Source organism: Corticium candelabrum, chromosome 12 (assembly GCF_963422355.1).
Source record: "Corticium candelabrum chromosome 12, ooCorCand1.1, whole genome shotgun sequence".
Classification (NCBI taxonomy): domain Eukaryota; kingdom Metazoa; phylum Porifera; class Homoscleromorpha; order Homosclerophorida; family Plakinidae; genus Corticium; species Corticium candelabrum.
In genome coordinates this window covers 768,557-788,037 of record NC_085096.1, presented here as the reverse complement: position 1 = coordinate 788,037, position 19,481 = coordinate 768,557, and the positions used below count along the sequence as shown (strand labels likewise).

The window sequence follows — 19,481 nt, the reverse complement described above, 5'->3', positions numbered from 1 at the left end:
TTTGTGTGAGAAGCAGCTGAGGACGATGGAGGAGGTTGCCGATGCAGCAGAGAGATTTCTGACAGCCCAAAATAGACAATTATATACTGCACAGCAACAGCCACAACACAACACCGCCAATACATCTAGCGAGGAGGAGTCTAAAGTTGCAAAAGCAGGGGAAACGAGAGCGGTTCGGTCCCGGGGGCCCGTAATGCTTTTTGTGTAACAGGTTTGGCCATAGAGCCATTGAGTGTAAAGAGGGAGGCAGACGATGTTGTTTCAAGTGCGGCAAGATAGGCCATGAAGCCCGAGACTGTCGAAACACGATTCGTTCTGGGGAAGGCTATGTCAAGTCAAACACTGCTCTATAGGATATGCCTGTAATGCCCGTGGTTAGAGGGAAGATTGGTGCCAAGTCTGTGGACGTGCTTCGGGATACCGGATGTAATGGTGTCATAGTGAAACAGCAACATGTTACGGATGACCAGTACACGGGTCGAGTTGGACTGATGAAGATGGTTGACAATAGCATCATGGTGTGCCTATCGCAAATGTAGAGATTGACTCGCTGCATTTGTCCGAACAAGTCCAAGCTCTCTGTCCTCAAGACGCAGTATATGATGTCATAGTGGGAAACATCCCCGGAGTGAAACTGGCCGATGACCCTAATCTGCAGTGGGTGGAGACACAAGCGGTGGTCACTAGAGCAGCAAGAAGAAGGGAGGTAGAGGGAGCGCCAGCTCTTTGTCAATCGCCAGAGAAGCAATGGACCTCAGTTAACCGGGAGGAAATCATAAAGATGCAAGCAGAGGAAGATTCTCTACGAGGGCCAAGGAACATGAGCAGCAAAGTAAAGGTGAGGAATCGACGAGAGGTTACAGTCGAGAAGAAGAACGGGATACTGTACCGAATCTTCAAACATTCAAGTGTCAATAGAGGAGAGCCTATCCAGCAAGTCGTAGTCCCTAAACCTTTGCGGGGACAGGTAATGCACTTAGCGCACAACTCTCTCATGGGAAGACATACGGGAATACGAAAGACCACGAACCGAGTTCTTACCAACTTCTACTGGCCAGCCGTACAAGAGGACGTCACGAGATGCTGCAGGTCATGCGACGTATGCCAGCAAACTGTTCGCAAGGGAATAGTACCCTGAGCTCCTCTGCAGCGGATGCCATTGATCGACTCGCCGCTCAAGAGAATGGCCGTGGACATCGTTGGTCCTATCCATCCAGCGAGCAACGAAGAACACCGATATATTTTGACACTAGTGGACTTCATGACACGTTATCCGGAAGCAAAAGCCTTGAAGCATATTAGTACAGAAGCAACGGCAGAGGCTCTTGTTAGTCTGTGTAGTCGTCTCGGAATCCCGAGGAAATTCTTAGCGACATGGGGAGCCAGTTTGTCTCCGAGTGTATGCAAGAGGTGTCGCGTCTCCTTAGCATTCGACAGACGACAACCACACCGTATCACCCGATGTGTAACGAGTTGGTTGAGAACTTTAACGGTACATTAAAGCGAATGCTAAAGAGACTATGTCCAGAGCAGCCCAAGCAATGGCACTGGTACATTGACGCCTTGTTGTTTGCCTATAGAGAAGTTCCGCAAGAATCTAGCCCTCTTGGAGTTACTGTACGGAAGAGCAGTAAGAGATCCCATGCACATACTACGCCACCTTTGGACCAACGAGGAAGACGAACCCAGTGTGCAGAAGTCATACCAGTACGTGTTCGAGCTGAGGGAGAGAATGGAAGAAACGCTACAACTTCTTGCCAGAGAGGAGCTAGAGAAGTCGCAAACGCGGCAGAAAAGATACTTCGACCGTAAATGCAAACGACGTGAACTCGAGGAAGGAGACCAGGTACTGCTACTGCGGCCTACGGATAGAACAAGCTTGTCATGCAGTAGACAAATCAAAAGTCTTTCATGTCAACTTGCTGAAGCGATACTACTCCCGAATCAATGAAGCGGACCAGAAACATGACACTTCTGAGGAAGGAGGGGCGGTGCTGGAATTGGTGAGCTCAGCCATAATAGCAGCTGACGGTGAAGGAGGCCCAGACGACGTGGTAGATGATGACGCAACGTCTGATTGAGGAATTCAGTCCTGTATTCACTGATGTGCCTGGCGAGACGGACTTGATAAAGCACCGCGCTAAATTGAATTCGGACGAACCAATTTGGTCATGACCCTATCCAGTCCCGTACAGCGTGAGGGAAACTCTGCAAAAGGAGCTAAGCAACATGCTCAAAATGAATATCATCCAAGAGTCAAGATCCCCGTATTCATTTCCAATAGTCAATCGTGAAAAAACGGGACGGCACGAATAGGTTGTGCGTCGATTTCAGAAAGCTCAACAAGATAACAGAAGTTGATCCAGAAGCAACAAATACAGTTGCGAAGACAATCCAGAACCTTATCACCAACAAGTGCTTTTCAAAGATCGATCTGACCAAAGGATACTGGCAAGTGCCCCTGGCCGAGGAAGATGTTCACAAGACCGCATTCTCCTCGCCCGATGGATCGTATGAATATTTAAGAATGCCATTTGGGATGGTAAACTCCAGTGCGACCTTGATGAGAGCAATGTGGATTCTGCTTGAAGGCATGGAGAACATCGAGCACGTCGTCGACGACATCCTAATCCATACTGTTACCTGGGAAGAGCACTTGGGGACGCTCCAAGAACTACTTCAAAGGATGTCTGATGCTAATCTAATGTGACGGCTCGCCCTTCAAAGACCGTAATCAGTGCCCACGTAATCGACTTTGCGGGCTACAGAGTCGGTTACGGTGTTACCAGTCCGCTAGAAGAGAACCTGCAAAAGATTCGAGATGCCAAAAGACCTAGAACCAAGAAAGAGATCCACTCGTTTATTGGGCTCACGAGTTTCTACCGGGATTACATTGCAAATTACTTGGCGACAGCGGCCCCACTGACTGATCTAACATGAAAGGGGAAACCAAACAAGGTGGAGTGGCGCCACACCCAGGAGAGGTCATACCAAACGCTGAAAGGAGCTATCACGTCGCGACCGATACTGCACTTACCAGACCACACTAGACAGTTTGTTTTGAGGACCGATGCATCCGAAGTTGGGATTGGCGCCATTCTCATGCAGCGATTCGGCGATCGATTGTTCCCCATGACCTATATAAGCAAGAAGTTGTCCGACCGAGAGAGGAGGTTTTCGACTATAAAGAGGGAATGCCTGGCACTGGTTTGGAGCGTACGAAAGTTGAGAATGTTTCTGTATGGCTCGGAGTTTGTGTTGCAAACGGACCATCGACCTCTTTCATTCCTCAATCAAAGCAAGTATGAGAACAATCGGGTGATGCGCTGGACTTTGTTCCTGCAGGGCTACAATTTTCGGATCGACGCTATCAAGGGCAAGGACAACGGAGCCGACTATCTCAGTAGGGTGACCTGACGGCGATCAAGAACGGTGAACGGTAAAGATAGAAGTACTCCAGTGCTTCTCTTAAAGGGGGACGTATGTAGCGTTCTTGCCTACACATTTGTGTGGGAGGGTGTATAGAGTTAATTACTGATTAATTATGTTGCATTGCCATAATTGGTCAATCTGAGTTGCATTACCACATTAGGCCATACCTACTTTGCATCTTTCCGGTATTTGACTGAACCGGCGTTTGGTTTTGAGTGAACTAGTCCGGTGGGTTATAGAGTAGTCAGTCGGTCAAGAGGAGAGTTTGAGTGCAGGCGATAATAGAAGTCATCCTGTCTCGTGCACTCATTACAGTGTCGACCGCTCATGTCTTCTCGCTGTACCTACATTGCCGCCACTCGTCATCCAGCTCGTGACACTAAGTGAAAACGACATGCGCAGTTACATGTATGTACAACAAACTTATGGTTTAAGCAGAGCAAAAAGGACAAAACACAATAAAAAGAAAAACAAAGAGTATGTTAATAAGATGTGACACTCAACCTATAGGTCACATAAAAGTGTGCCACTGTTTCCAGTCAGGTGAGCGACCAAGTTAGCCAGGGCACGAGAGCCACTCGACATAGACACAGAAAGTTATTTACACTACAACTATTCATTATATTGCCATTCCATACAACTCTGTTTTCAGTCGACTGTGCCACCCAACTTAGTCAGCTGGGCAAGCGAGCCACTCACTATGCACAGACAGCACAGAGTAAGGTCATTTAGACTAAAACAATAGATGATATTTGGGGGCAGAGCTTCTAGAGCATGTGCAATCTCGAGGGTAACACGCACTTTTTGCCGATCTCGCTGTACACAAAGTCCACGTTTCCGGGTCTGCTTCTGAACCGTAGATCATCTTGCCGTTGACTAGGCTTTGTAAGTAAGTTCACTACTTACCATTTCGTGAATCTTGTGAGAGACTTTGCCTGCATAGAGACGCATAGGAAGCCATTTCTTGAGTACGGCTTCTCGAGGGTAAGAGACTGCAGTTCAAGCTGAAGTCGCCTGATTCACATTCTGAACAGATACACGTGGAGTGGAAAGACAGACTACTCATTGCTTAGCAATGGAAGTTTTGTCAGATGAAGATTTTGTGGTAGGGGAACCCATTTAGGGTAACCAAACGTGACGCACTGTCACTGTCTGTGTGGCTGAAACTAGGGACTAATTTTCCCCCATCTAGCGAACTACTTGAACTGTGGAACTGTGAAACTATGTATCTTGTCGAACTAGAGTCAGCAAAAGTTTGTCTAGCCTATCCAACTCTTCATGGAAGGCAGTGAGCTCATGAGCTTACACATCACTTGATGTGCCTTGGTCTGATTCTTTGTTTGCTATACAGAGAAATTGTCTTGGCTGCTTTCAGTCGAACTCCACACTGTATCAAGTACATTTCTCTACACAAAACCTGTGTAAGACTTGATTTTGTTATGAGAATGCCTTTCCTTGCAACCCAGACTCTGCAGATACAAGGTCTTGCTCGAGAACTCTAATCTTGTTTTGAAGTTCCACTATTTCATTTGTTTGTTGTTCAATTATCGGATGTAAACCATCAGCTTCAGCGCCTCAGTGACGTTTTTGACAACTAACATCTTCAATTTTGATATCACTACTATACACATGTCTTGATCAACTGCAGATGAGGTAGAACAGCCTCTGCTTTCTGATTTAGACATTACAGCTATGGAATAGTGCGTATGTGTTGTGTTACTTTAGACATAACTGTTGCTGGGACTTGTAGGCTGGCAGTGCTAATTGTACAGACTACAGAGTACATGTACTGTACTCTGATCCGCGTCAGTGTACTTATCAAGTGCAAGTTATCACAGTAAGAACTTCGACTCGGCCAATCACATATATACAGAAGCAAGCTAGATTGCCCAGAAACAACGCGAAACGCCTACATGTCTGGTTACCCGAAATGGGTTCCCAGGTGGCATGATTTCACTTGCCAAAACTAATCCATCTCTAGGCAATGAGTAGTCTGTGCTTCCACTCCACATGTATCTGTTCAGAGTGTGAATCAGGCACCTTCAGCTTGAACAGCAGTCTCATAGCCTCAAGAAGCCGTACTCAAGAAATGGCTTCCTACGCGTATCTACGCATGCAAAGTCTCTCACAAGATGCACGAAATGGTCAGTAGTAAACTTACTTACAAAGCCTAGTCAACAGCAAGATGATCTACGGTTCAGAAGCAGACCCGGAAACGTGGACTTTGTGTACAGCAAGATCGGCGAAAGGTGCATGTTACCCTCGAGGTTGCGCATGCTCTAGAAGCTCCGCCCCAAATATCGTCTATTTATTATTATTATTATTATTATTATTATTATGATTATTATCAACCCATACAACTCTGTTTTCAGTCAGCCGAGCCACCGAACGTAGTCAAAGCAAGTGAACCACTCGCCATAGACAGGAAAATGTACGATACATTGTCTAGGACTACTATCAATCATTGTTATTACCCAATACAACAATGTTGCTGTTGTATGTATGTCACTCAAACTATAGTCAGAGCTAGCGTGCATGCCACTCATTGCAACAACGAAGTATAAAGTCGTCCAAGACTACTGTCATTCTAGTCCTTGCTATCAATACATATAGGTATATGTACACATTTCAGTTAGTCAATAATGTATTTGTTACTTACTAATAGTTTCTGTGAAGCCAGACTTGCCAACTGTCTCTTCCAATTCACTGTCCCTCTATTAACAATAATATACAGATATACACACATTGCAAATACGTTCTGATAAACAACCATACATACCATTTCTAAATCAGGGGAACATTCTCTGCTCTCTGCACATTCCAAAAAAGAAAACCCATTTAGTTAATTTCTTATATATGATATTATCTAAAGAGCTGATAAAATTAATGCTTGCTTGCAAGACCAATATATATATATATATATTTACCTGAAGAATTTACTCACTGGCATGTCTGGTACCTAAATCCTTCCCAGTCTGCTTCCGTTTCTTTCCCCTTGAAACATCCTCTGACTATAGATAAACATATGTCTTCATTTCAATAAATAGCTAGTTAATTAACACAATCAACCAAATCTAACACCTACACTACAACTGCACACAACCACGCGCTTTTAAATAATTACTTCAACAATCACGTCACAGCAACTCATTCGGTACATGCAGTTTGTAACAAAGTTCAAACACGTAAGAAAGTAATGAGTGTTGTCACTTACACTGAAACCTAGCGATCGTTTGGCGGTAGAACATGATGCTGAAGCTACAAGGCCGGCACATAGAAACAAATTGAAACACTCCCTAGACTAGAGGCACATGACTTTGTCGTTTACCGCTAGTTCGGACATGTCTAGCTGATTGCCAGCTCTGTCTGTGAGCTTCCAGGCCTCATTGATTCCTTTACGTACCCCATCGTAGTCGTAAACTACTGTGATCTCATGGCTATTGTCTGCAATCGACACAGAGATGTACATTGTGGCCATGCGGTCAAGTGAAAGAATGTTTAGAATAGTGTGCAAACATTGCAGTTGAAAATAGCCTAAGAGAAGCTTACCATTGGTGTCATATACGAAATTCGAACTAGACGTCTTCTTGGTTAGCCGTTTTCCTGCTCTGGAAGTCATTCTGCAGACAAGCGACGTCTGTACACGTGCTCCAAATAATGAGAGCTTTCCACACTCCTCTAGACGCGTCTGGCATTCTGCTAGAATAAGATTGGCTTTCAAAGAAGCGCCAAGTCCTAGAGAAGATAATTGATAATTATTTAGATTAGGCAATCGACTATCCGGGTTTGCAGACGCACTTTGGAATATGATACTGACGTGACATCAAGAGAGTTGATTGAGTCATCTTGCTCTAAGCATAAAAGCAGATTGCAAAGACGTTGCATTAATTCTAGTTCCAGACCTTTATGCTAGACTTATCATCTAGTCAAGTGTAACTAGACTATTGCTGTTAGTGTTTGAGTGGCACATATATAGATTGCGTTAGACCGTCTGTCATTAGATGGACATGATTGTACATACTCATTGAAATCTTGTATTATCTCACAATAGAAAATTGACATCATCATTCAATTACCACATACCGGTAGCAATGCCGCCATTACACATACGGGACTCCATCAATAAATATTGAATTTTTGACTCACTGTTAATGAGTTAATTAATTAATTTGCATTGCAAATAGCTAATTAATTCGTGCCCTTTTTATTTCTAATAATAATCGGGTTAAACGCTTCAGTCCAATACCTATTGAAAACAGTTTTTAATTAATTAGGAAATCTCTTGCAATGCAATGCAAGAATAACCTACAGCTGTTCGTGATCTGTGACGATGAAGTTGATTTGATGTACACAACCGGTGTTGATCAGGAGTCTGTGATGGTTCCAAACTTTCCATCGTAAAAATATTACACTCAGTTCCTCTCACTCAATACAACACATCCCTCACTATAGATCATCCTTGCTATGTTGACTTCCACTAGACCCCGCCCTCTTTTCGCTCGTTCTCTGTTCATTTGGTTTCTCTTCTGTTGCTTTCGGTAAGCCTGTTTGTGCCGCCTTTTTCATTATCTCATCACTTTTCTTCTCCTCTGCATCTTTATCTGCTTGTCTTGCCCCTTGCCCCAATACGTCTTTTGCTCGATTTCCACACTTCGACACTCGGGTTGTTGAATGAGATAGTCTTTTACGTCCCAAGCCAAACTGCCGTCTTCGAGTAGAAAGATGGCTTTCGTGTCGTCTATCATGTATCTCTGGATCTAAATGTTTCTATTAAATAGAGACGATTGCCATCGGCCGGTGATCTTCTCTGCTTGTGGTTTGGTCACGTTGCCTGCGACTTGGACGAACAACATGAGAACTTGTCCTTTCTTTGATTGTTTGAGGAGATCCTCAGCGTTGTCGCTACGCTTCGAAGGGTCAAACATAACGTTGGGTTGTTTGGGTTTCTTCCATGCAAAATCGTCTGGATCCTTGTCCTCTTCGTTACCCTAGAAACACAAACACAACAGAATCATGAATAATACACACATTTACGTATACACAAAACTTAATTAATTACCATGACAACATAGTAAAACCCAAAAAATTGAAACTGATTATTACATCACCCAGTAACTCAAAAATAAAACTGTAATAACAGTTTCATTGAAATCAACCAAAAACTGATTATGAAAGTCAACCGGAAGTGGAAATTAACCAGCACGTGTTGCTACAAATTATGCCAGTAGAGACTTGTGCGGCAAGCTGTAAGACCTCACAACATGGTAAATTTCTACCTCCCATTGTGCAAACAACTCCATTTCTGCATCTGTATAGTCCCGGATGTCTTTCTTTTTCTTCTTCTTGGCAGATTCTGCTGAGTTGTGGTCACCTCCGCCTACCTAGTGAATCACAACCAGAGCGGTGACAAACAACAGCAACGCGTTTTTCATACTTTGGTCGTCAAAACGTATTAGTTATCCGGGAGCTTTCAGATTATGCATCTGATATGGTCACGTGCGTTCGCTCGTAGAGCAAACGATAAGCTCAAATGACTGAAATTTTTAGACATCGGGTTGCTAAATGTTTTTCTAAATTTTAACGCAATAAGATAAAACAATATTTCGCTAGAACTGCAAACTTGTGCGAAGAAGAAAATTACGTCATCTTTCTTGTCACGTGAAAATGTCGTGTCGTTGTGTGATTGGTCGTTGTCGTTTTGTAGGGTGGAGTCTGTTTCAAGCGTTCGCAGCGTTTTGTGAGATTGTGTAAGAGAAATGAGATGTTTGAGAGATATGGATGAATAAGTGATTGTGTTGTGTGATCGTGTTGCTAGTGAACGTTCTGGTAAACTTCTACGTCACGAGATGGAAGGAAATGTCGCTGAAGCTGCGAGGAAGGAAGAATGGAAGAAGGTTCGACGACTGGTGAAACAAGGAGGGAACGTGAATTGTGTGGATGAATCCAGACATACAGCTCTGCATTATGCTATCATGCATGGAAATTCAGATATTTGTTCGTTCTTGCTGTCACGACGCGCGAACGTCAGTCAGACAGACGAGGATGGAAATACGCCGCTTCATGACGCTGCTTATCATCATTATGTCGATCTCTGTCAACTGTTAGTTGATCACAAAGCTGATGTTACTTCTGTTAACAATAAAGGTCAAACTCCTCTTCACAGAGCTGTTGATACCAATATGGTTTCCCGCTGTTGTCAATATCAGATTCTATGCGTAGTGAATGTTAAAAAACCTAGAATTGATTACTATCAGACTGTCCAGCTGTTATTGGATTGTGGAGCAGATGTAAATGCATTGGATGAAGATGGACAAACACCACTACATACAGCAGCTGGTGGAGAGATAGAATATCCTGAATTGTGTTCTATTTTACTAAAACATAATGCCAAGATTGATGCAGTGGATAAAGATGGAAACCAACCACTACACTTGGCATGTAAACGAGGTCGTACAGGAACAATTCATTTGTTACTCTCTAATGGAGCAGATGTAAATGCATTAAATGAAAGTGGACAAACACCACTACATACAGCAGCTGGTGGAGAGAAAGACTGTCCTGAATTGTGTTCTATTTTACTAAAACATAATGCCAAGATTAATGCAGTGGATAAAGATGGAAACCAACCACTACACTTGGCATGTAAACGAGGTCATACAAGAACAATTCATTTGTTACTCTCTAATGGAGCAGATGTAAATGCATTAAATGAAAGTGGACAAACACCACTACATACAGCAGCTGGTGGAGAGAAAGACTGTCCTGAATTGTGTTCTATTTTACTAAAACATAATGCCAAGATTAATGCAGTGGATAAAGATGGAAACCAACCACTACACTTGGCATGTAAACGAGGTCATACAAGAACAATTCATTTGTTACTCTCTAATGGAGCAGATGTAAATGCATTAAATGAAAATGGACAAACACCACTACATACAGCAGCTGGTAGAGTGAAAGACTATTGGCATGTTTGGCATGATAGATTGATAGACAGTCCTGAATTATGTTCTATTTTACTAAAACATAATGCCAAGATTGATGCAGTGGATAAAGATGGAAACCAACCACTACACTTGGCATGTAAACGAGGTCATACAAGAACAATTCATTTGTTACTCTCTAATGGAGCAGATGTAAATGCATTAAATGAAAATGGACAAACACCACTACATACAGCAGCTGGTGGAGTGGAAGACTATTGGCATGTTTGGTATGTTAGATTGATAGACAGTCCTGAATTATGTTCTATTTTACTAAAACATAATGCCAAGATTGATGCAGTGGATAAAGATGGAAACCAACCACTACACTTGGCATGTAAACGAGGTCATACAAGAACAAGTCATTTTTTACTCTCTAATGAAGCAGATGTAAATGCATTAGATGAAAGTGGACAAACACCACTACATACAGCAGCTGGTGGAGAGACAGACTGTCCTGAATTGTGTTCTATTTTACTAAAACATAATGCCAAGATTGATGTAGAGGATAAAGATGGAAACCAACCACTACACTTGGCATGTAAACGAGGTCATACAAGAACAAGTCATTTGTTACTCTCTAATGGAGCAGATGTAAATGCATTGAATAAATATGGACAAACACCACTACATACAGCAGCTGGTGAACAGATTGACTGTCCTGAATTGTGTTCTATTTTACTAAAACATAATGTCAAGATTAATGCAGTGGATAAAGATGGAAACCAACCACTACACTTGGCATGGAAACGAGGTCATACAAGAACAATTCATTTGTTACTCTCTAATGGAGCAGATGTAAATGCATTAAATGAAAGTGGACAAACACCACTACATACAGCAGCTGGTGGAGAGGAAGACTGTCCTGAATTGTGTTCTATTTTACTAAAACATAATGCCAAGATTGATGTAGTGGATAAAGATGGAAACCAACCACTACACTTGGCATGTAAACGAGGTCATACAAGAACAATTCATTTGTTACTCTCTAATGGAGCAGATGTAAATGCATTAAATGAAAGTGGACAAACACCACTACATACAGCAGCTGGTAGCTGCGGTGGTATTTGGATTGTTAGCTGGATAGACTGTCCTGAATTGTGTTCTATTTTACTAAAACATGATGCCAAGATTGATGCAGTGGATAAAGATGGAAACCAACCACTACACTTGGCATGTAAACGAGGTCATACAAGAACAATTCATTTGTTACTCTCTAATGGAGCAGATGTAAATGCATTAAATGAAAATGGACAAACACCACTACATACAGCAGCTGGTGGAGTGGAAGACTATTGGCATGTTTGGCATGTTAGATTGATAGACAGTCCTGAATTATGTTCTATTTTACTAAAACATGATGCCAAGATTGATGCAGTGGATAAAGATGGAAACCAACCACTACACTTGGCATGTAAACGAGGTCATACAAGAACAAGTCATTTGTTACTCTCTAATGGAGCAGATGTAAATGCATTAAATGAAAGTGGACAAACACCACTACATACAGCAGCTGGTGGAGAGAAAGACTGTCCTGAATTGTGTTCTATTTTACTAAAACATAATGCCAAGATTGATGTAGTGGATAAAGATGGAAACCAACCACTACACTTGGCATGTGAACGAGGTCATACAAGAACAAGTCATTTGTTACTCTCTAATGGAGCAGATGTAAATGCATTGAATGAATATGGACAAACACCACTACATACAGCAGCTGGTAGCTGGGGTGGTATTTGGATTGGTAGCTGCAGTCCTGAATTGTGTTCTATTTTACTAGAACACAATGCCAAGATTGATGCAGTGGATAAAGATGGAAACCGACCGCTACACTTGGCATGTAAACGAGGTCATACAAGAACAAGTCATTTGTTACTCTCTAATGGAGCAGATGTAAATGCATTGAATGAATATGGACAAACACCACTACATACAGCAGCTGGTGGAAAGAAAGGCTGTCCTGAATTGTGTTCTATTTTACTAGAACATAATGCCAAGATTGATGCAGTGGATAAAGATGGAAATCAACCACTACACTTGGCATGTAAACAAGGTCATACAAGAAGAAGTTGGTTGTTACTCTCTAATGGAGCAGATGTAAATGTATTGAATGAAAATGGACAAACACCACTACATACAGCAGCTGGTGGAGAGGAAGACTGTCCTGAATTGTGTTCTATTTTACTAAAACATAATGCCAAGATTGATGCAGTGGATAAAGATGGAAACCAACCACTACACTTGGCATGCAGTAGGCTTCACTCTGCAACTTGTAGTTTATTGGTATCTCATGGGGCTAACAGAACGTCTCTAAACAAGCAACAGAAACAACCTGTGGAATTGGCAAATGAATCTGTAATGATGAAATTTGAAGTAGATAACAGCAATTATGGTTTACACATAGCATTAAGAAATGGTTACACTCATACTGTTCAGCTGTTAGTGGATTGTGGAGCAGATGTAAATATATTGAATGAAGATGGACAAACACCACTACATACAGCAGCTGGTAGAAAGAAAGACTGTCCTGAATTGTGTTCTTTTTTACTAAAACTTAATGCCAAGATTGATGCAGTGGATAAAGATGGAAACCAACCACTACACTTGGCATGTAAACGAGGTCATACAAGAACAAGTCGTTTGTTACTCTCTAATGGAGCAGATGTAAATGCATTGAATGAAAATGGACAAACACCACTACATACAGCAGCTGGTAGCTGGGGTAGTATTTGGAGTGGTAGCTGCAGTCCTGAATTGTGTTCTATTTTACTAGAACATAATGCCAAGATTGATGCAGTGGATAAAGATGGAAATCAACCACTACACTTGGCATGTAAACAAGGTCATACAAGAAGAAGTTGGTTGTTACTCTCTAATGGAGCAGATGTAAATGCATTGAATGAATATGGACAAACACCACTACATACAGCAGCTGGTGGAAAGAAAGGCTGTCCTGAATTGTGTTCTATTTTACTAGAACATAATGCCAAGATTGATGCAGTGGATAAAGATGGAAATCAACCACTACACTTGGCATGTAAACAAGGTCATACAAGAAGAAGTTGGTTGTTACTCTCTAATGGAGCAGATGTAAATGTATTGAATGAAAATGGACAAACACCACTACATACAGCAGCTGGTGGAGAGGAAGACTGTCCTGAATTGTGTTCTATTTTACTAAGACATAATGTCAAGATTCATGCAGTGGATAAAGATGGAAACCAACCACTACACTTGGCATGCAGTAGGCTTCACTCTGTAACTTGTAGTTTATTGGTATCTCATGGGGCTAACAGAACGTCTCTAAACAAGCAACAGAAACAACCTGTGGAATTGGCAAATGAATCTGTAATGATGAAATTTGAAGTAGATAACAGCAATTATGGTTTACACATAGCATTAAGAAATGATGACACTCAGACTGTTCAGCTGTTAGTGGATTGTGGAGCAGATGTAAATATATTGAATGAAGATGGACAAACACCACTACATACAGCAGCTGGTGGAGAGAAAGACTGTCCTGAATTGTGTTCTATTTTACTAAAACATAATGCCAAGATTGATGTAGTGGATAAAGATGGAAACCAACCACTACACTTGGCATGTGAGGCTGCTTTAACATCAACAGTTCGACATCTGTTGGATTACAATGCTGATGTGCTTGCTACAAATAATTTTCATCAAACTGCTCTGCATAAGGCAGCTTGTAGCAAGAGAGATTGCCCTGAGGTTTGTGTGATGCGCATAGCAAAGGGAGCTCAAGTGAATGCTACAGATGGCAATGGAGACACATCTCTACAGGTTGCATTTCAGAAAGGAAATATGAGCACAGTTGATGTGTTAGTTGAAAATGATGCTGATTGCAATGTAGTGAATGTGTGTGGTGAGACATTACTGCACTTGGCTTGTAAGAGTCGTGTTGAATGTGTTGAGTTGTGTGATAAGTTGATATCACATGGAGCGAACCCTCATATAGCTGACAGAGAAGGAAACTTACCTTTACATATTGCTTTGAAGTACAGACTTGCTAAGACATTTGGCTGTTTGCTTCAAAAGTCAGGTAAAGCCAAATTAGATGACTTTCAGAAGGTGACTATTGATAAAGAAGATCTTGTGGCCATTTTCAGTAGTGCTCATGAAGCTAACGACATTAATACTTGTGGTCATATTATTAAATTTAGTGCTAAGGTAGACCCTTCAAATAGATTATCTCTGAGAGCACTAAACTGTCATACAACACTAGGATACTCACTCATTCAGAGAGCAGTGAAAGAGCAGAATATTAAATTTTGTCAGCATTTGATTGATCATGGAGCATCTGTAAATGATGCAGATGTACCTCACAGCTATCGAGATCGTACTTTCAAGGACCCTCCTTTACATCTAGCAGTAAAGTTGGGACATACAGATTTATGTCGTTTACTTATAGAACACGGTGCTACTATTGACCCCGATATGAAAGGCAGAATAGGTCCATTGCATTTAGCTGTTGTTAATGAGCAGAAAGATGTAGCAAGACTACTTCTGTCTCATGGCGCTGATTTGAGTAAAGTTGAAATTAGTGGAGGATCTGCTTTGAGGAGATTAGATACACGAGGAAATGTCAAAATGGCATCAATCATTCAGGCTACCGGTGAGTGAATGAAACATGTCATTTGCTTTCTATTTGAGTATTGAAATTTGTTTTATTTATAGAAACATTTCCTGAAGAGATTGTGTCTCAAGGAGAGACAGCATTGCGTATCTATCTGTCAAGTTGTGATGAGGGATCAGCAGTGGATGTGTTTTTACGTGTTGATGTTGTCGGTCGTGATGGTGCCGGTAAGACTAGCTTAACAAAATCTCTCACTCTGCAGAAGTTCAATCGTGATGAGCCGAGCACAAGAGGAGTGGTGTTTGATCCAAAGTGTCAGATTATTGTGAAGGAAGCATGTGACTGGACCAACCCTCTCACAAGTGCTGACTACACAGAAATATATGAGAAGAATGTTGTGATCAATATGGCAGATACACTCGACACACCACAAGTGAAAGATCAATATTTCAAGTCAAAAGAAAGTGAACAGCCAAAGAGACAGAAACACAGACGTGTTGCAAGCAAATCATCAAAGCAGGAGCTACATGAGCAAGCGGCTTCTGTTGGCATGGAGCTTTCACTGCCTCGTGTACCACTTGATGATTTTTCTCAGGAGTTGCCCATTACTTCTAAAAAACCAACAACTTCCGTAGTTCCACCACCATCTGTTGCATCAGATTTGTTGATGTTATCACAAACGTCGTCAAATTTGTTGCCAATTGATGACTTTAGATATTTGTCTGACATCCCAGTCACAAATGCAAAAGCATCAGGTGGTACAGGCATGCTTGTTGCTACAGCATGTCCCGTGTTAGATCAGATTGAATCAGGTTTTAGAAATTTAGACAATTTAGTTTTCGAAGGAGACAGCAAATCTATGGCAGGAAGATATTCAGTTGATTTACACAGCAGTCAGGAAAGTAAAGCAGTAAACCAGCGGACAAGCATTCCAACTGCAAATTTCCAATCGGCAAGAATAAATGCAACACAAGTGACATCGAAATTGTCTGGCAATGTTGATGCTCCTTCTACTGAGAACACAACTACTCTACCTCAACACATTCAAGAAAGGGTTTCTAAGAATTTGAGAGACCGAAAGTCTCGTCAAAAGGCTAAGAAAGAAATTATGCTTACTGTGTTGGACTATGCTGGTCAGAATGTGTTCTATGTCACACATCATTTGATCATGTCAAAAGCTGGTTTTATGTACATCGTGTTTAATGCTTCTCTGCCAATGGACGGCAAGACTCCATGTCAGTTTCGCTTAGAAGATGGACAAATTATCCACATTCCTTTGTTTGATAACGAAACAAACTTTGATCGATTGGAAGAGTGGGTATCAGGTGTTCATATCATGGAAGGTGATCAGTCACGTCGTATCATGATATTTGAGAAAGTAGGAATCAGATCACCTGCCATGTTTCTAGTAGGAACGCATGTTGATGAGCTAAAGGAGCAACCAGGGATGATGAAGAAACAGGATGCATTTATAAGGAAGAAATTGGAAGGCACAGTGCTGGCAGAGCATATCATATGGGCATCTAAAGATGTAATGTGTTTCTATGTGGATAACACAGTGACAGATCCAGACAGTGGAGTTGTAGATCCACAGGTAAAATTGCTTCGTCAGAAGACAGAGGATGTGGCTCACAAGGTGGCCCAACATCACAGATTGCCCATCAGATGGCTCAAGTATGAGCAGAAGGTACGAGAAGTGAAAGTCTCTTCTCCAACAAAGAAGACGACAACTGTTGATGAATTACTGCAGCTTGCCATGAATGCTGCTGGAATCAAAAGTCGAGAGGAGCTGTTGGTGTTGCTGCAGTATTTGAGTAGTCGTGCAGTATTAATGTATCATCCCATGGCATTGAAGAGTGGAGATGATGAAGAAGTCGTGTTAGATGTGGAATGGTTTGTATCACAGCTGCAGAAAGTGATCACGATATACATGGAAGGTGATGTTCCTCCCATGTTATGGAATGATGTAAAACGCAGCAAAGAGAAAGGCATCATGACAATGTCTCTTGTGAGACATCTTTTATCAGATGCTGGTTCTGCTCAACATCTCATTGTGTCACTGATGAGGCACTATGATTTGCTGTGTGAGTATTCTGTTTTGGAGGAGAATCTGAAGACAGCAAGTGATTACCAGGATTTTCTTAGTCTGGAAGGAAAAGGAGGTGAATCACATTGTGAAGTCAAACGGGACGTGTTTAAGAGTAAGGCTTGCTTCATTCCTTGTCTTTTGGAGCATGCGGCTGGTCTTGAGTCATGCAAGATGAATGATGAGCTGAAGTCATTGCCCCTCATCTTGTCATCTGCTCCCATTCGCATTCCTCAGCCATTATTCTACAGAGTACTGACTCTTCTCTGTAAACGGTTTCGCCGCTTGGCAGTTATTTATCGCAATGTGGGCTACTTCCACATCTATCCTGGTCATCGACTGGAGTTTGCTCTCAACAGATACAACTTTCAAATGACTGTGTTGTCAGAGACACACGCTCCTCTCAATGCCAAGGTGTGTGTTGCTGTTCGTGAGTGGATTGTTGATGTTGTTGACAAGGCAAAACAGCAAGGAATGCCGGGATTGATGTTGCAGTTGGGATTTGAATGGGATGTGCCCACATTGAAGTCATCGAACAATGAGTTCATCTCTCTGGATGGATATCAACAATCTCGTTTTCTGCTCTACAGCAATGTGACAAAACGAGAAGTTCAACCTCCTTCCAGACTTTCCCTTTGGTATCCACAACTGGAATGCTCTGTAAGAAGTTTTTGTATAATAACTTTCTTGTCTATCTAATTTTCTGTTTTTGTTCATAGCAAACTGAAATAATGTCAACAGCTTGTGCTTCTCGAATATCACAACATGATACTGGTATGTTCAGTTTACATGTACATTGTCTTATAAAGTTCTTGTAATAATGAATGTCTCACATTGTAGTAAGCTATGATACACCAGTGGAGTCTCTCATTGATGAACCAACTGCAAATTGCTTGCTAGAAGTGTCCAAACTTCTAGATGAAGATGATGATTTAGGAGACGACTGGAGGAGGTTATGGTCTGAGCTGTTAAACAGACCTCTTAATGAAGACGTGGTGAGGAAGAGAAGTGAGGGTCCAACTCTTTTTCTGCTAAAGCGATGGTGCAGCATGAAACCTCCCAGTGAAGCTACAATAGGATGGCTGATGAAGGCTCTCAATGCAATATACCGAAATAATGTTGCTCGTGTACTACAAAGACACATAGATATACCACAGCAAGGTATCAGTCCAATAGCACACACACACACACACACACACACACACACACACACACACACACACGCACGCACGCATGCACGCACGCACACACACACACACACACACACACACACACACACACACACACACACACACACACATTGTAATTAATATTGTACTATGAATTTGTTTGTAGATGTGACACCTGAGGAGTTAAATCATCTTGTTGACAAGATAGAAGGATGTTGGCAAGAGTTTGCTTCAGTTCTTGCACCCAACCTGTTTGAAGTTACAGGAAAAATTGCTGCCATAAAACAAGACTATCCTACTTCTGTACTCCAAGCTAAAGCTATGTTGGAAATTTGGCGTAACCAACTTGGTACTAAACCCCAGCGACACTTACTTATTGATGCATTAATTCAACGAGGACTAAGATCTCAGGCAGATGCTGTGTTTGGAGTAGAAGTTGTGAAGGAGATGTTGAAAGGTACAAGAACAAGTGGCAAGACAGACTGATGAGGTATACTGCCATGATATTGAAATGTGTGTGAACTTTGTAACAACAAACTGATTGTTACTCAGACTAGACAAGAGCATCTGCATACTCTCAGTGACGAGACAACATAGGATCTGTTGTTCATAGCTTGACATATGACGGGCTTCATTCAAGTCTTGATACCAAGAATTCAAGTCTTGAACAGCAAGATTCTATAGCTCTAATGAATTAAGATAAAAAACGACTGTCGTACGTGTCAATATTATAAACTGTAGTACAGTGTACATATGTGGTGATGAACGTATGGTAAATGCAAGTAGAAATATTGCAGTTAATGTTTGAGTGGCACATGTTGTATTGCCAATCAGTATGTCTAATACAACAGAATGCAGTTTATAATACTGTCCATCTACTGACATATGAAGTAGCAGGCCATCAGTCCATGTTGGGTTTACATGGAGGTCTCGGATGACCACACAGGATGTACATACCAATACACCAATACAACATCAGCCGTTGCGTCACATTCTGCAGTGCTTCTGCTGGATGATCGCAGGATTGCCATCTTCTACATGCCATCCTGAGATGCAGTAGAAATATTGATTTTTAGGAGAGAAGTGAGAGAAGTTATAATAACAATGTGCAAGTAAAGCCATGCATGCAGACATCATGACATGTAGATATAAGAAAACAATGATTTAATTAAATAGTTGTTCCAAAAAGCCAGTAAATAGACACCTGGACAAACAAG

At 41.7% G+C, this 19,481-nt stretch overlaps 2 protein-coding genes and 2 long non-coding RNA genes across 4 annotated transcripts; 1 reads left to right on the top strand and 3 right to left on the bottom strand.

Moving 5' to 3' along the window:
• Window positions 1-3,608: 3,608 nt before the first annotated feature.
• Window positions 3,609-6,401, bottom strand: LOC134187559 (uncharacterized). Its single transcript, XR_009971144.1, has 4 exons — window positions 6,360-6,401; window positions 6,212-6,243; window positions 6,092-6,146; window positions 3,609-3,811 (listed from the first exon to the last, which is right to left on the bottom strand). It is a non-coding gene; the product is annotated as an uncharacterized LOC134187559 (long non-coding RNA).
• Window positions 6,402-6,429: 28 nt separating this feature from the next.
• LOC134187518 (uncharacterized) lies at window positions 6,430-7,213 on the bottom strand. Its single transcript, XR_009971127.1, has 4 exons — window positions 6,982-7,213; window positions 6,761-6,876; window positions 6,647-6,690; window positions 6,430-6,443 (listed from the first exon to the last, which is right to left on the bottom strand). It is a non-coding gene; the product is annotated as an uncharacterized LOC134187518 (long non-coding RNA).
• A 171-nt stretch (window positions 7,214-7,384) lies between these two features.
• LOC134188066 (LDLR chaperone boca-like) lies at window positions 7,385-8,875 on the bottom strand. The gene is made up of 2 exons (XM_062656249.1): window positions 8,709-8,875; window positions 7,385-8,420 (listed from the first exon to the last, which is right to left on the bottom strand). The coding sequence occupies exons 1-2, from the start codon at window positions 8,730-8,732 to the stop codon at window positions 8,190-8,192; spliced, it is 255 nt and encodes an 84-aa protein (XP_062512233.1). The 5' UTR covers window positions 8,733-8,875; the 3' UTR covers window positions 7,385-8,189.
• A 221-nt stretch (window positions 8,876-9,096) lies between these two features.
• LOC134188269 (uncharacterized) lies at window positions 9,097-19,129 on the top strand. The gene is made up of 10 exons (XM_062656466.1): window positions 9,097-9,179; window positions 9,248-9,576; window positions 9,922-10,403; window positions 11,607-11,937; window positions 12,235-15,048; window positions 15,111-17,755; window positions 17,815-17,869; window positions 17,936-18,256; window positions 18,431-18,754; window positions 18,817-19,129. The coding sequence occupies exons 1-9, from the start codon at window positions 9,097-9,099 to the stop codon at window positions 18,748-18,750; spliced, it is 7,380 nt and encodes a 2,459-aa protein (XP_062512450.1). The 3' UTR covers window positions 18,751-18,754; window positions 18,817-19,129.
• Window positions 19,130-19,481: the final 352 nt, after the last annotated feature.

Bases quoted from the DNA above. Each gene is read 5' to 3' on its own strand.
- LOC134188066 (XM_062656249.1), bottom strand. From the start codon at position 8,732: ATGGAGTTGTTTGCACAATGGGAG. The intron at 8,421-8,708 runs GTAGAAATTTAC...TTGTGTTTCTAG, and splicing joins AGTTGTTTGCACAATGGGAG to GGTAACGAAGAGGACAAGGA.
- LOC134188269 (XM_062656466.1), top strand. From the start codon at position 9,097: ATGTCGTGTCGTTGTGTGATTGGTCGTTGTCGTTTTGTAGGGTGGAGT. The intron at 11,938-12,234 runs AGAAAGACTGTC...ATAAAGATGGAA, and splicing joins ACATACAGCAGCTGGTGGAG to ACCGACCGCTACACTTGGCA. The intron at 17,870-17,935 runs GTATGTTCAGTT...CTCACATTGTAG, and splicing joins AATATCACAACATGATACTG to TAAGCTATGATACACCAGTG.